General features: G+C 49.6%; 1 protein-coding gene across 1 annotated transcript in view; it reads left to right on the top strand.

Moving 5' to 3' along the window:
* Window positions 1–1604: 1604 nt before the first annotated feature.
* The window catches only part of PREX1 (phosphatidylinositol-3,4,5-trisphosphate dependent Rac exchange factor 1), a gene marked incomplete at its 5' end in the record, with an annotated part of 175399 nt that continues 160731 nt past the window's right edge, over window positions 1605–16272 (top strand). Inside the window, one exon of the mRNA XM_081096665.1 lies at window positions 1605–1817. Within this exon, the coding sequence (XP_080952791.1) occupies window positions 1605–1817 (213 nt within the window). The remainder of the gene's footprint in view (window positions 1818–16272) is intronic.

Here is a 16272-nt window from a genome sequence, read left to right on the forward strand (position 1 = left end):
GTTCACCCATCTCACATCCTTCAGTACCTGCCCAGGGGAGCTTCACTCACCCACGGCCCAGATCAAATGCCACCTTGTCCATGATCCCAAAGGAACAAAGCTTGGAGGGCAGACGCTACCCCACTCTTATCCTGTGTCTTTAGGCCCTTCTAGTATTTACCCAGAGGCCAGTGGGAGAGCAATCCTGGGTGTTTGGAACAGAAAATAAATAAGCAATAATGTTCCGACCTAAAGGGCAATTATAATATACAGGGGGATAGTATGGAAACAGCTAATTCATTGAGGAGATAACAAAATCTCTGGCCAGTGAATAAGGATTGTACAGGCAGTTTGGAGAATGGGGTCTGGCCAAGAGGGCTGTTTGTACAAGCAATACTAATTAAGAATAAACATTTATAGAGAATTTTCTAAGTGCTGGGCACTGCTCCAAGAACTTCCTATGGATTGACGCATCGGTGTGAAGGACTATGGATTGACACATACGGTGTGAAGGACCCTGAGCGCTAGGTACCATTTTATTCCCATTGTATTGATGAGAACACTCAGGCTCTTGAGGCAAGGAAACCAGCTCCAGGTCACCCAGCTAGCAAGTGGGGGAGATGGGATTTGAACCTGAGCATCATACCTTCCTGTGAGGCAGGTGAGGCCATTTGTCACACAGAGCAGCCTGGACTAGAAGACCTTATCTGTGGCCGAGTGGATGGGAGGGGGGCTCAGGCAGAGCAGCTGTCAATTAGTAACTGAGAGCAGATCATTTCTTCTGGGAAATGTGGAAAGGGTAGGCTCTGCTCAGGGGAGCAAAGAAGTTCAGAAGGAAAAGAAGGAAGGATAGAAGGATAGAATACGGGAAGGGAAAGAGAAAGAGTCACAGAGAGAGAGAATCACGCGTGTTTCTTCCCAAGGTCGTGGCAGTGTCCGAGGGCACCAAAAGGGCTGGGTATCCCAAAGGTGACATAGCACGGGCGGGGGCCGCCCCTCTTTCTTCCTTGGGCCGGCGGGGGCGCGCGTGTCAGGGCGGGCTTGCTGCTGAGCTCTCCTGGTGTTTACTCGGCCCAGCAGCGGCGGTGGCGGCCGGACCCGGACCTGCGTGCGTGTGCCTGTGCGCGCAGGGTGTCGCATGTGTCGGGTGGGAGTGGCGTAGCCCGCGGCGGGGGTGGGGGCGCCACGCGTTCGGGTGCAGAGTTCGTGCGCTAGCCTCCGAGCTCCGCCGGGCCCCTTCCGGAGGATTCCTCCCGCCCGAGCGCCGCGGGCGGCCCCGACCCGGTCGCGCCGAGAGCTTCCGAAGTCGCCGCCAAGCGCCGCGGCGCGTCTCTGCGGCTCAGCGCGGCGTGGCACTTGGCAGACGCTCCCTGGGCGGGCGGGTGGCGGGGGCCGCCGTCTGGGAGCCCCGAAGGCCGCCTCCTCCCGCCTCTGGTCCAGCCTCCGCGCGCTGCCTCCGCCCCCAGCCCGGGTCCCCCGCCCCCAGTCCCGCCCGCCGCGCCAAGCGCCCGGCCCGCGGCTGAGCCGGCGCGCCCCGTCCGGGATGGGGTGCTTGGACCCCTGAGTCGCCGTTCGGCGCGACCTCCGCGCGGGGGAAGGAGCCGGCACCACGCGGCTGCGCTAGAATGGAGGTACCCGGCGGCAGCGATCGCAGCGGCGACGGGGCTGAGGACGGAGCCCACCCGGACCCCCGGGCCCCCGGCGCCGCGGCGCCTAGCTCCGGTCTGTGCGCGGCCGCCCGGGAGTCGGAGCGCCAGCTGCGCCTCCGCCTGTGCGTCCTCAACGAGATCTTGGGCACCGAGAGGGACTACGTGGGCACCTTGCGCTTCTTGCAGTCGGTGAGTGTCTCCCGGGGAGTGCGGGGACGGCGGGGCGCGGGGCCGCAGCGCGGGCCGGTCCCCACACAACCTGTGGCCGCAGATCCCGGGGGTCGCGAGAGTCGCCTCAGGGGCGCCCCGCGGGGCGCGCAGAGAAGTGAGGAGACCCGGGCTCCTCTAGAGCTGGTCTGTCGCTTTCCTGGCTGGCCCGCAGTCCAGCCCCGTCCCGGGGTCTCCCGCACTTCGTTTCTCCCCGGGCACGCTGCCCTTTTGTCTTTTTTCCCCCTCCGCGCCTTTCAAATAGTTTTAAAATTAGTTACATCCGTGAGGCAGGGGCCCTGCGACCCAAGCGCCTGGAGCTTTTGCTCCTGCTTGTGTGTCGCCAGGGCTTTCTTCGCCGCCTGGTGCCCCACCGAGCCCTCAGCCAGGACTGCCCCTGGAAATGCCAGAGCCCAGCGTCCCTCCGCGCTGATGGAGTAGGACAAAGCCCAGAGCCTGGAGGATGGACGGACACCGACGAGACCCCAGCCTGGGACTCCGGTCCCCACGCACACGCTTTTCCTGGAGCTTGGGGACAGTGGGGCTAGAACTCACGACTGGGCAATCCAAACCCTCGCCACCCCCCCTCCCATCTCTAAGTTTCAAAACCACAGCGACAGACACTGTAAAATAACAACTGAGCGCTTACTATGTGGCAGGCGCCTGCATGTGTCATTAGGGTTAACCGTCACAAGTGGCCCATGAAGTAGGGACGAGCATATCCCCCAGTTGTTAGATGGGAGAGTTTAGCTCCGGAGAGGTTGAGTGCCCGGAAATCACTGGTTAGTTGGGGATGGTGGGTTTTGAAGCAGGACAGGCCCAGCCGGTGCTTTAAACCCCCTATCCTGTGCTGCATTTCGTCCTTTTTTTTCTGTGAGAGGGAGGAAGGGGCCGCTTCCTTACTCTCCTAGGAAGTGAGAAAAGTGGCTTCGTGGTGGAGGGGGTGGGACCGGACCAAGCGGTTCTGAGAGTTAGGAGACGCCAGGGCTTTAATCTCTGTGCCTCCTGCTGGGACCTCATTTACTCCCTTCTCAGCTCTAGGAAGTCTTTTAATCCTGGTTCAGGAAGGGCTGGTGGGGGCGGTGGTGTTTCCTTTAGGGACCTCAGAGCCCGGCTCTGCAGCTTCCAGTCTCTGGGGGCAAGAGGGAGAGGGAACTCTGGCATCCCCTGGGATAGCTAGTGGCTTGGGGGTGTAGCTGAGGCTGTGTGAGGTCCGAGTTCCAACTCAGGGAGGAGAGAGCCCTTCTGTCTGTGCAAAGAGGGCGTGTGTGTGTGTGTGTGTGTGTGTGTGTGTGTGTGTGTTGGTTGGGGGAGGGGGGGGTGAGTTTTACAGAGGCATTGAAAACCGTTTGGCTAAAGGACCCATCTAGAAAGGCTTGTGAGAATAAGGCAGGGTTAGCATTCTCTCTCCTGCCCCCATCTCTCCCTCTCTCACAGTTAAAAAAAAAAAAAAAAAAAAAGGAAAAAGAAAAAAAAAGGATCTGCTCAGTTTGAAGTTGGCAGTTTCTGAATTAAAGATGTAGACAGCTCTGCCATCTCTGAGCAATGTCAAATTCTAGGGAACTCCTCACTTCTCCTTCTGAGCCACTCCCTGCTCCTCAGTCTGGAAGGGAGAGAGGAAAGCAATTTTTCTGTTAATGGGAAAGAAAGCCCTTGCCCTAGATGGTGTGGTGCAGATATAGATTGTGTGTGGGTTAACTATGGTTTCACATTGTCCACGTGTAGATTCCGAGGAAGCTGGAATAATGGAAATTGATTGGAATCAACCATTCTTTTTATAGAAAAAAAAAAAGATCTCGCTACTTCCACATTATCTCCTTGGCATTTTTAATTTCCTGAGTTTATAATTCCTGTTTATTGACCTGTCGTTTCTGAGATGAGCTGTTCCAACTTTGACATCTTGGACCAGTCATGTCACCTGTCCTGGCCTCAGTTTCCCCACTTGTAAAACGAGGGGAGGGGAATCCAGGCTTCCTTTGGGCCTTGTCCTTTTGGGTGTCACCAAGCTGGTGTCAGCAATGGACTGATTGTGTAACCTGCCCAGCCATACCTTGTTTGTGATCTGCAGGCCTCTCTCGGTTTGTTCCCTCAGAAACAGCCCCTAAACAACCCAAGACCTTTTCGTTTTGAAAACCCAGGGCTCAGAGCTTCAGGAACAGTTAATTACCAAAGCTTTCCACGCAGCAGCGACGCTGGCAGCCTGCAGGTTGTGATTCTCTTCTGTCTTCCCACTCTCTCCTCCCAGCTTTTATACTTGCTAAGGGATTTTACCCCCAACCTCCTGGCTTGGGAGAATGGAAGAATGCTCAGTAATCCCGCCTTGCTTTTAATTCCATGTGGCAGAGACAGGCATCGAAGGGCTGCCCTGGCCTTCTTGTGCCCCTGGTTTTAAGCTTCCCATTGCCAGTAAAAATGAAGACTTTGTACAGACTGAACATTGTGGGAGATGCAGAAAAGCCAGCTCTAGGTTCCTGCCCTCAAGGAGAGGTCAGCCTCGTGGAGGGTGGCAAAATGGGGATTTACAAAACTTCAAGTGCAAGGCTGGGCTCTGGACTAGACCACTTGAGGTCAAGCCCTGGGGCTCTGTGACCTTAGGCAAGTGGCTTATCCTTTCTGAGCCTCACTTTTCTCATCTGTAAAGTGGGGGGATGATAATAGATCTTATCTTAGAGGGTTTTTAAACGGATGAGTTATATAAATACATATAAAGCACTTAGAACATGCCTGGCAGGCAGTAAGGTATATAAGTATTAGTTATTATAATTAATTATTATGTTACATGATAATAAACAATACAGGTGATTAGGATTATAGGATTCCAGCATCCCAAGAATAGGGGTTATCAGGGAGGGCTGCCTGGAGAAAGTGAGATCCCTCTCCGCACAGAAAGGAGGACTGGGACTCCACTTTGAGTGGATTTTGTTTTGACCACGTAAACTCTGGCCACAGGAACCAGTGGTTTTGTTGGGTTCCGGGCCTGGGACTCTGCTTTCCCCAGATTCTCCCCATCTTTTCCAACTTCCTTTAGGGACTGGATTGCACCACTTTCCGCATCTCCAAGGGGGACTGACAGCTTTGGTGCCCTCTTCTGTGTGTGTGTGTGTGTTTGAGTCATGGAAAGGCAAGGGCAGCCCTCTGGGAGGATGCTGGCTCTCTCTCGGAAGACAGCACAGGAGTTGTGAGAGAAATTGCCCTGGCTTCTGATTCTGGACAGTGGATCTCAACATTTAGAAGCTCCCACTGGGTTGAGCGCTCCCTGTGTTGTGTGCTCTTGGACAGTATTGATGAGGATGATAACCATCATAGTTGTGACTGCAAAGGAGCTGATACTGATTCACCATATACTGTTCTAAGCACTTTGCATGTACCAACTCATTTGCGCTTCCCAACAACCCTAAGAAGAGAGTGCTGTTGTGATCCCCATTGACACACGAGGAAACTGAGGCAAAGGTAGTTTAAGAGAGCTTCCCTGGGTCATGTAGGCAGCATTGCCAGCATTTGAGCAACCCCAGAACTCATGTCCCTGGCCACTTCACTGCCACTGGCTTACAAAAGTTTTGGTACATGATTTATTAAGGTGGCAAAACTGGAATTTGACCCAGGTCTGTGTGACCCTGACCCTCAGCCGGTGCTTCCTTCAGTTACTTCCCCTCTGTGACTTCTTTTCTCTCTTCCGCAAAATGGCCTGAACTATAGAAGAATGAAAATGTCAGGCTGCCAGTTCCTTCTCTGTGCTTCGTGTCTGTTCATCGCATGAGGGTTCAGTGTGGGGCTCTGGAGCCAGGCTGCTGCTGTTTAAATCCTGGTTTTATCTCACATCAATTGGGCAGGTCACCAACCTGCACTGTGCCTCAGTTTCCCCATCTGTGCAATGGGCATAGTACCTGTGTCATAGGGGTGTTGCAAAGCGTGAATGAACCTGAGGTTAAAGCTCTTGAACTGTGCCAGGCACAGAGTAGGTGCTCAGAATGCTATGGTGGGCTTTTTTGGGGATGTGCAGCAATGGAGGGGAGGCAGCTGAAGTTGTCGGTTTGTGGCCAAAGTCTTGCCTTTGAAGAGGAGGCTGAGTGAGCCTTGAGCCCACCTACTTCTTGGTTGGATTGGTTTGGGGTCCCTGCCTGCAAGGAGGGAGATCTCAGGAGTAGGTGCCAGCAGATCCTGTGATGGGTGTGCCAGCTGGGCAGTGGTGGGAAGAGGGGGAACCTGAGTGGGTAGGGGGAGGGGCTCCCCTTGGCTGAGAACAGAGACCTGTTACTCCCAGGCACCCAGAGATCTGCCCCATTGGCTGGGCTGGGCCAGGGTCCCTGAGGATCAAGGGTGTGTGAGCAGAAAGCTCACAGAATACTTTCTGTGGTTCTGCTTTTTGGGGGTGGGAGCCCAAAGCTTTTCTTCTCATTGGAGCTCTGCTTGCCAAAACAAGAAACTGTGGTTTTGTGTTGTCACTATTTTTTGTTTTTTAAAAAACGTTCTGTGCTCCTAGTCTGACACTAGGGAGCAGTTCCAGGGAATGGGGGTGAGAGGCACACTTTTCATTCTGCAGTCACTGAAACAGAATGACCTACCCAGTGACTTGGGGGGTTCTCATGAGGTTGTGTTGCAGAAAGTAGGAGGCTAAGAAGTATATATAACACAGTTCCACTTTGGGAAAATAAACAATAACCGTAATATACACATGGACATTATATATACAACATTACAGGAGTTTGGAGAAAAGGCTAGACCAGCCGTGGGCAAACTACGGCCCGCGGGCCAGATCCAGACCGTTTGAAATGAATAAAACTAAAAAAAAAAAAAAGACCGTACCCTTTTATGTAATGATGTTTACTTTGAATTTATATTAGTTCACACAAACACTCCATCCATGCTTTTGTTCCAGTTTAAGAACCCATTGTGGCCCTCGAGTCAAAAAGTTTGCCCACCCCTGGTAGACCGATGTGTATCTTATGGAGAAAGGCAAGCAGGAAGATAAAAAAGGAAAAAAAAATGTATCAAATTCAAGTTGTTATGCCCTTTTCATAGAAAATTATGCATGTGGATGTGAAAGCATTTTTTACAAACATTCAACAGAAAGAATTGCATTTTCAGCATGACTATTAGATTAATGCAACAGCAATAGCAATAATAATTTGCTAACACTTACGTAGTGCTAAATGTTTACAAGCCCTGTGTAAAGTAACTGTGCATCCACTCAGAATTTCCAGGTATTATTGTGCTTCCCATTTTAAAAAGGAAATGAAGGCACAGAGAGACCAGGTAATTTTCCCCAAGATCACAGAGCCGGACAGAGCTGGGGTTTATGGCCTTGCTGCATAGCCCACATTCTTTACTAGTACCCTGGTCATGATGTTGTGTTTATGACCAAGATTATTGCCTTTGTGAGACTTCTGGACTGCCCAGGTGGGCGGGAATTAAGCCAAAAAGTGCAGATTATCTGAGCTTTAGATAATGGAGAGTTTGGATCAGATCACTTTGTATTGTGCTGAACATCATCAGGAAGTCAGTGAAAAAATTTTTGTCTTTTAAATATTTTTTATTGATTTCAGGGAGGAAGGGAGAGGGAGAGAGAGAGATAGAAACATCAATGATGAGAGAGAAACATCGATTGGCTGCCTCCTGCATGCCCCACACTGGAGATGGAGCCCACAATACAGGCATGTGCTCTGACCAAGAGTCGAACTGTGACCTCCTGGTTCACAGGTCAATGCTCAACCACTGAGCCACACCATCTGGGCGAACATTTTTTTGATGATAAAATCCTGTGTCAGCAGGAGTTAGATGGGCCCCATCTTCTGTGTATAGGAAACAGAGCTATGAAAAGGTAAAACTGTAAAGAAATTAGGTTTTTTTTCTCAGCATGCTGGTATTTAAGGAGCACCTGCTGTATATTCCAGACAGTGTTCTAGGCCAGGAAAATGCAGAGCAAATGTGGTTCTTATCCTTTAGGGAGGGTGACCCTAGTGAAGATGCGAGAACATGCATTTGAATGAGTTTTCTTCAAATGAGCATATTGGACACCCATTCACTATTATTCTGGTGTTTGTCCTCATAACCATTTATCTGTCAGGTTAGGAAGAGATGGATGGGGTTGCTTTTGGAGGCTCCAGGGCACCTCTTTCTTAGAGAGTGTCCTCTTTATCAAGCCAGTGAGCGGAAGACCTGCGGGGCTTGGGGTCACTCCCTCAGATCAGGGAACCCACATCATCATTGTCTCACAGCCCCCCTCTCTTAAAGCTTTTGAGAGTTAGGTTTTAGCAGACCATCCATGCTGGGCTGCAGAGCTTGACCTTTCAGATTTTTGTGATTTTTCTCCTTTTTTCCTTTTAAATATATTTTTATTGATTTCAGAGAGGAAGGGAGAGGGAGAAAGAGATAGAAACATCAATAATGAGAGAGAATCATTGATCAGCTGCCTCCTGCACACCCGCCCACACTGGGGATTGAGCCTGCAACCCGAGCCTGTGCCCTGACCGGGAATTGAACCATTACCTCCTGGCTCATAGGTTGACGCTCAACCACTGAGCCATACCAGCCGGGTTCTCCTTTTTTTCAACGGACACAGGCTTTCTGGCTGCAATCCTGGCTGGAAGTGGGTGATCAGGATGGACTGATCCTCAAATTGGCATGTGATATCCCACCAGCCTTGTTCCCCAGGCACAGGGTGAGGTCAGAGCTGATTCTAGCTTCGAGTTTACCAGATAGAACTTAAGAGCAAGCCGGGGCGGGGGTGGGGTGGGGGGGGGAGGTTTGAATCTCATTGTTTTGCAGGTGAGAATCCCCCTAGAATGACCCCCTGAAGAAGTTGTGGTTCCTAGAGGGAAGTGAACTCTGGTCAAGGGTGGTGGCCCTGCAGTTGTTCAGGGTTCCATCCTGAAAGTTTTGGGGAGAGGACTTGGGTGGCCCAGGTCCTTCTCTGGGGATTTGTGTTTGCCCTAGCAGCTGGTCTGTGCTGAGTCCTTCCATCTTCAACCCTCAGCACGATTCACATACTGGGGTGAGATCATTCTTTGTGGTGGGGGCTATCCTGTGCATTGTAGGATGTTTAAGAGCATCTGTGGCCTCTACGCACTAGATACCGACGGCATCCCTTTCTCCCAGTTGGGACAACCAAATATGTTTATGTGTTGACATAATTAGCATGATACAGTTTGTTCGTGTCATCCAGTAGTGTGTCTTGGGTTACTGGTTAAGAGCCTGGATCCTAGAGACAAAAGGCCTGGGTTCACATCTCTGCCCCTGTGTGACCTTCGGCAGGTCCTTTTGCCTCTCGGAGCCCGGGTTTCTCAGTCCGCACAATGGCGATGATTGTAGTCCTCGTAGGGTGGCTGCGAGGAGCCAGTGTGGTCACTCAGGTGCCTGACACAGCTGAGCACAGAGCCAGGGTCAGTCTCACCCCAGTACTTGCCGTAGCCTTTCCTGTCCTCTGGGAGGAAGCCCCCAGGAAGAAGGGGAGCCCTCTAGCCTCCCAGTCCTGTGTGGATTTTAAGTTTTATTTTCTCGGCTCCTTGAGGACCAGAAGGGGATCTGCCCACCCTTCTTTTGTCTTGTGGTCAGACACTCAATCTGTTTTTACCCGCCTGGTTCCTTCCCCAGGGTGGAACTGACATATGATCTCTTGATTTCGGGCCAGGGGAGCGAGGCCATTTCAGGCTGGCAGGACTAGGGCATGAAGGCTGGTGGAAGCAGGTGGCATCTGCCACCAGGATCTGGGGCAGCGGTTCTCAACCTGTGGGTCGCGACCCCTTTGGAGGTCGAACGACCCTTTCACAGGGGTCGCCTAAGACCATCGGAAAACACATATATAATTACATATTGTTTTTGTGATTAATCACTATGCTTTAATTATGTTCAATTGGTAACAATGAAAATACATCCTGCATATCAGATATTTACATTACGATTCATAACAGTAGCAAAATTACAGTTATGAAGTAGCAACGAAATAATTTTATGGTTGGGGGTCACCACAGCATGAGGAACTGTATGAAAGGGTCGTGGCATTAGGAAGGTTGAGAACCACTGATCTGGGGTCTTGTACTTTCCACCTTGCGGGGGAGGGCGGGTGGCTTTTGTAAGGAGCTGCTCTCAGGTCAGAGCAGGGTGTGGGCAGTCAATACTTTCATTCACAAATTCACTTATTCCTTCAATAAATGGACATTAAATATGTACTATATGCTAGACACTGGGCTAGGTGCTGGCATGTGGTCAGGACAAGATGGACAAAGTTCCTACCCTCATGGAATATTGAAATGTTACAAAGAGATCACTGTAGAAAGTGACAAGAGCTGTAATAATAATAACATAATCCACTGAGGCCCTACTTTGTGCCGGGTGCTGTGCTAAGTGCGTTGTATGGATTATCTCTCTGAGCCCTTGCAACAACCCTCTGAGGCAGAATAGATATCCTCCTTGTACTTATTTTGCAGATGGGAAAACTAAAGCCTAGAGAGGCTGAGTGACTTGCTCAAGTCCACACAGTAGGGGACTAGATACACCAAGAAGGAAATAAAATGGGGACATGTTCTATGGCCATACCACCCTGAACGCGCCCGATCTCGTCAATATAGGGATGGCGGCATCTATTGAGATGGAGTGGCCCAGGAAGGTCTCCCTGAAGAGGTGGCATCTGATCTGAGTCCTTGGCAGGGAAGGAGCCAGCTGTGGGAAGAGTCAAGAGAAATGTGTTCTGGTAGATGGAATAGCATGTGCCAGGGCCATGACCATGCTTGGCTTGTTTGAGAAACAGCAAGAGGCTAGGGTGGTTGGAGTGACAGTAGGGGCGGTAAGGTTGGCGTGAGTCTCACATGCCTGATGAGCAGTTTGGGTTTTATTAGTGGGGTGAGGAGCCCCTGGAGGGTTTTCAGCACGGGTGTGACATCGTCTAATTGATGATCTGAAATTCAGCACTGCACAGTGGCTTTCCTAAGGGCCCAGTAGCCACCTCCTGCCTATAGCCTGGACACCCTTCTAGGAGGGAGGACCACACTTCCTCCCCCAGCCAAATTCCAGGTTTGCTTCCAAGCTGCTGTGTGACCCAGGGCCATCTCTGTCCCCTGTCTGGGTCTTAGCCTCCCCGTGGATGCTGATTCTGAGCTGATCACACCTGGAGGGGAGTTTGGGCCCCTGTTTGTGACCTGGGCGTGGACAGGTTGTGCGAGTGGCCACCGGCTGGCAGGGCGGTTGATGTCCCTGCTTCCTGTGAAGGAGGAAGGCACCCCTGTTTCAGTTCAGGAAACGAATTTGCATGATTAACAACTGTTTGCTGTCACCCTCGACTCCACCCTTCACCCATAGCCCTTATAACAACACTTGACACGATATCAGCCCTCACCTCTGCCCTGTGACTCACGTCTTTTCCAGACCCGCTTCACAGGTGAAGAAAACCGTGGCACAGAGAGTTCAAGGGGCTTGCCCACAGACACACGGGTGGGAAATGGCCAGGGCTATGGCAGTCACCTCCTCTGCTGCCACCCTTACCCCCCACATTCTGGTCTCCATACACAGCACGAGGGATCCAGCTAACACTTAAGGCAGCTCAGACACCGCCCTGCTCAAAGCCTTCCCATGGCTCCCACCTCCCTCAGAGTCAAAGTCAAGCCCTTACTTAGAAGGGTCTAGAACAGCGGTGGGCAAACTTTTTGACTCGAGGGCCACAGTGGGTTCTTAAACTGGACCGGAGGGCCGGAACAAAAGCATGGATGGAGTGTTTGTGTGAACTAATATACATTCAAAGTAAACATCATTACATAAAAGGGTACGGTCTTTTTTGTTTGTTTGTTTTATTCATTTCAAACGGGCCGGATCCGGCCCGCGGGCCGTAGTTTGCCCACGGCTGGTCTAGAAGGTCTTCCTTGCAAAGTCTGCCCCCATTGCTTCACCCGTCTCCTCCTTTATTGTTCTTTTTTCTCATACAGTTGTTTTTATTTTGGTTTAAATATATTTATATTGATTCCAGAGAGGGAGAGGGAGAGAGAGATGGAAACATCAATGGTGTGAGAGAATCATTGATCGGCTGTCTCCTGCACACCCCCTCCTGGGGTCGAGCCTGCAACCCGGGCACGTGCCCTTGATCGGAATCGAACCTGGGACTCTTCAATCCTCAGGCCGTCGCTGTATTCACTGAGCCAAACCAGCCAGGGCTCATACAGTTGTTTTTAATTGTGATATGATGTACACACCGTAAGTCTCACTTTCTCCAAGGGTATGATTTAGTATATTCATACAGTAGTGCAGTCTGCTGCACTAATTCCAGAATCTCCTCTTGCTCTCACTCCTTCCCTCATTCCCTCTCGGCCACATTTGCCCTTTTTCAAATGCGTCAGACATGCTCCTGCCTCAGGGTCTTCTCACATGCTCTGTCTGGAATGTTCTCCCAGTATCTTTATGGCTCACTCCTTCAGGCCTTTGCTCAATGTCCTGTCCTTAACAAGTCTTCAGTGACCCGCCCCCCCCCCCCTCCCCCATTCGAAATGGTGCTCCACCCCTAGCTCACCACTTCCTAGCTCCTTTTACCTGCATTGCTCTTATTCACTTTGTCTCTCTGGCACCAAGCATAATGTCTGGCACATAGTAGGGCTCATTAAATATTTGTTGAATGAAAACCAGTTTTCCCCCTTAAATACATGTTTGTGTTTTCTTACGAAATGTGATTATCTTGATTTATATAACTGCTAGGTATTTTTGCGCAGACTTTTGGGGACTTGAGACTGAGATAGCCTGACGTTTTCGAACACAGCCAAAGGCATGCGAGTGAGTGTGGGCTGAGGGAATCAGGTGTAGGAGAATTTCTCTGCAGTGTGGTGTCATGCTCAAGCACCCAGAGTCTGGCCCACACTTTCTGCCCCTCCGTGGCTGTGTGATCCTGGGCAAGGAACTTTCCCTTTTTGCACCTCGGTTTTCTCATCTGCTCACCACACCAACCTCATCCCCCCCAGCCAGCACTCATCATGCTTTCTTTTTGTTCTTAAGTGGTACTAGGCTGGTTCCAGCCTCTGAGCCTTTTCATTTGCTGTTCCTCTGGCCCGCAACACCTTTAACTGTGCTTTGTGTCAAGTGCCCCTCCCTGTTGTTGGGTGTCACTTCCTCAGAGAGCCTTCTGGCCACATTCTTTACATCACCGTGCGCTTTTTTCCTTGGTACCTGTCACTCTCTGAAATGATCCTGTTGACTTTAGTGTCTGCCTCCCCCATCAGAATACGTCACATGAGGTCTGCTGGGTTCACTGACAAATTCCCCAGCACCTAGCACCTTCTGGGTGTTTTGTTAGTACTGGTCAAAGGAGTGAACGAGTGAGTGAAAGGGACGCACACTGTGACAGAGGGTTCCTGCCACTTTCTTAACAAGTGGCCTTGACTTTGGGGAGTGTGGACCCCAGTGTGGGGAGTGGTTGCAGACCAGCATCCTTGGCCTCCTGCCCTTACTGCGCAAGGAGGGCAGGGGGAGCTCTGTGTGGTCCCAGCCACCAGCTGTTGGCCGGCCAGGCTGTTGATTGGGTGGTTTTTAAGATTTATTTGCCCTTCATCACAAAGATCATAAATACAGTGGGGGAGTGTGTGTCAAAGCACATTTCCTTAGGCCCGTTCAGCAAAGGCACTCTCTATGGAGCAAGTAGGGGAAAATGTTTTGTGTGTGTTCCTGGCTGTGTGTGTCGTACAGCTCTACATACATACAGACAGTGGTTCTCAACCGGTGGGTCGCAACCCCTTTGGGGGTCGAACGACCCTTTCACAGGGGTCGCCTAAGACCATCGGAAAACACATATATAATTACATATTGTTTTTGTGATTCATCACTATGCTTTAATTATGTTCAATTGGTAACAATGAAAATATATCCTGCATATCAGATATTTACATTACGATTCATAACAGTAGCAAAATTACAGTTATGAAGTAGCAACAAAAATAATTTATGGTTGGGGGTCACCACAACATGAGGAACTGTATTAAAGGGTCGTGGCATTAGGAAGGTTGGGAACCACTGCATACAGGCATTGAGACACACAACCCCAGTATGCTGTATTTATGGGCAATTCAGTACATTTTTTCAAGGTTAATTTTTTGATAACTTTTTATTTTGACATTTCATGCATACTGAGCACCAGTTGTTGGCCACTGGCTACATTTGCTTTATCATCCCCTCTCCTTGTCTTCTCCCCTCCTCCTACACACACACACACACACACACACACACACACACACACTTGTTTTTATTATTTTGATCCACTTGAAAGAAATTGTAGACATGATGCTCCTAATAATTCAGCATCTATCTCCTAAGACCATGGATATTCTCTTATATGACCACAGTACAATAAACAAAATCAGGGAATTTAACGTTGGTACTAAATTATACAATCCGGTCTATATCCAAATTTCACCCATCTTCTCAAAAACGTCCTTTGTGTCCTTCCCCCCACCCCCATTCCCATCCCCAGTCCAGGGTCTAACCCTGGATCACACGTCATATGCAGTCACCCTGTCTTTTTGGTGATTTTTTTTTGTCTTTTAAAAATATTTATTGTTAAAAATTTTGGTAAAATTCTTTGGTGATTTTTACCCCTAGTGCTGCTGGTGGTATCTCTCCACTAGGATGTTCTGGCAATGCTTGTCCGGGCCACCATTTACCAGCTCTGTGACCCTGGGCAATTGACTCTTAGGCCCCAGTATCCTTAGCTGTAAAATGGGGAAACCTCAGTTCCCACCCCACAGGCTTGTTCTCATCTTCCACACGTTTTATGGCGTGCCTACTGCGGGCCTGGCCCTAGGGGTTGGGGGTGGGGAGGAATCTGCCCTGTGGGAGGCCTCTTGTTTAGGTGGAGTGAAGTAGTAAGTGCTGGGCATGGTGCTGGCTCCTGGGGACGCCTGCCATGCACCGGCTGTGTTTGCTGTCACTGTGGTCATTGTAGGACATTTGGGAAATAAAGATGAGTAAAATGATCTCACCCTGCCAACCGCTGCTTCACCTTCCGGGACATTTCCTCCTTGTTCTGTGCATTTTGACTTGGCCTAGGTGTGATCACACGGCACACGAGCGTTTTCCTTGCTTTTCTTGTCCCTTCTGTGCACTTCCTCCTGTTACTACAAGCCCCTTCCGTCATCAGACCTCTGACGGCTTCATCATGGAACGTGGAGGCTCTGGAGCCTGGCTGCTCACGGGCCGTGTGATCTCGGGCAAGCTCCTTGACCTGTGTGGGCATCAGTTTCCTCATTTCCAAGAAGAGTGCCCACCTCTTTGATGGGGACATTAGGTGAATTTAGATCTATAAAGCTCTCAGAACAATGCCTGACACATAGTAAGCACGCCATATATATTAGTTATAAAAATAATAATAATTATTATTATTTAACTCTTCCTCTTTTATTGGGCATTTATATGGTTTTCAGCTTTGCAAAGTTACAGACCATGTACATTTTTATTCAAGCTGCCAGTTCTTTTATCGATTTTGTAACTGAGGGCTGAAAGAAACCTTGGCTTAGGACATTTTGGTCTTTACCAATCCAAATAAATCATTAGCAACTGGAATCCTAGGATCAGGTTGGCAGAACTGCAAGAGACTGCGATCATCTCACCCATTCATCCAGAAGGGGAAACGGAGGCTCTGAACCATTCAGTGACTTGGCTGAGGCTTACCAATGAGTTTGTGGCTGAGATGGAACTTGATGGTAGGGTTTTAGTCTTTTGTCCCATGATGTCCTGCTTTTATCCAACAGCTAAGATACATTGGAGGACAGATGGAGGGTTTAAGTCATGTCCAGATGAGTCTGAGGAATCCTGTGTGCCCGGATTCTTTGACTTCAGTGGTCATAAGTGGTGTGTGTGTGTGTGTGTGTGTGTGTGTGTGTGTGTGTCTATCATTCATGGTCCAGAAGTCCATAGTACCATGGGTTTCAAACTGGGGTTCAGGCCAGCAGCTTAGACCCCATAAGCAGGTTTCAACAGGCCTGTACAGTGTTTTAAAAATTTTTAATTGCCAACATTGAAAAATTTGAAATTAATATAAAATAAATTTTATATAAAAGTCTACATTTCTATCTTCTTAAATAACCTAAAGATTTATCCACATCAAGCCTGCATGCCTATCGGTAAACACATGGCTGGAGCTGAATTGTCCTTTTTAGATAAGACTTGTAGTCTTCAGTCTGCCCCAGTCCCCAAACTTCCCTATTATCCCTGATATTGAAACCAAATGTTGATTGCCATTTATCATTGTGCTTGTCCTGCTTTTTTTTTTAAAAGAGGACAATGGGCAAGGGTCCTTCTAACCCTTCTTTCTATCAAATGGAAAACTGAAAGCTAGACCAAGAGAGACAACATGTCATAGGAAACGTAGGTGGTGGCAGGTTTCTCTTTGGAAAAAAATATGTTTAATAAGCAAAAATGTGTTTAACAAGCAAAAATGAACTTTTCTTTTAAAAGGATATGACTTTCATTGCCATTT

This window comes from Myotis nattereri (assembly GCF_964212035.1).
Source record: "Myotis nattereri genome assembly, chromosome: 8".
NCBI classification, from domain to species: Eukaryota; Metazoa; Chordata; class Mammalia; order Chiroptera; family Vespertilionidae; genus Myotis; species Myotis nattereri.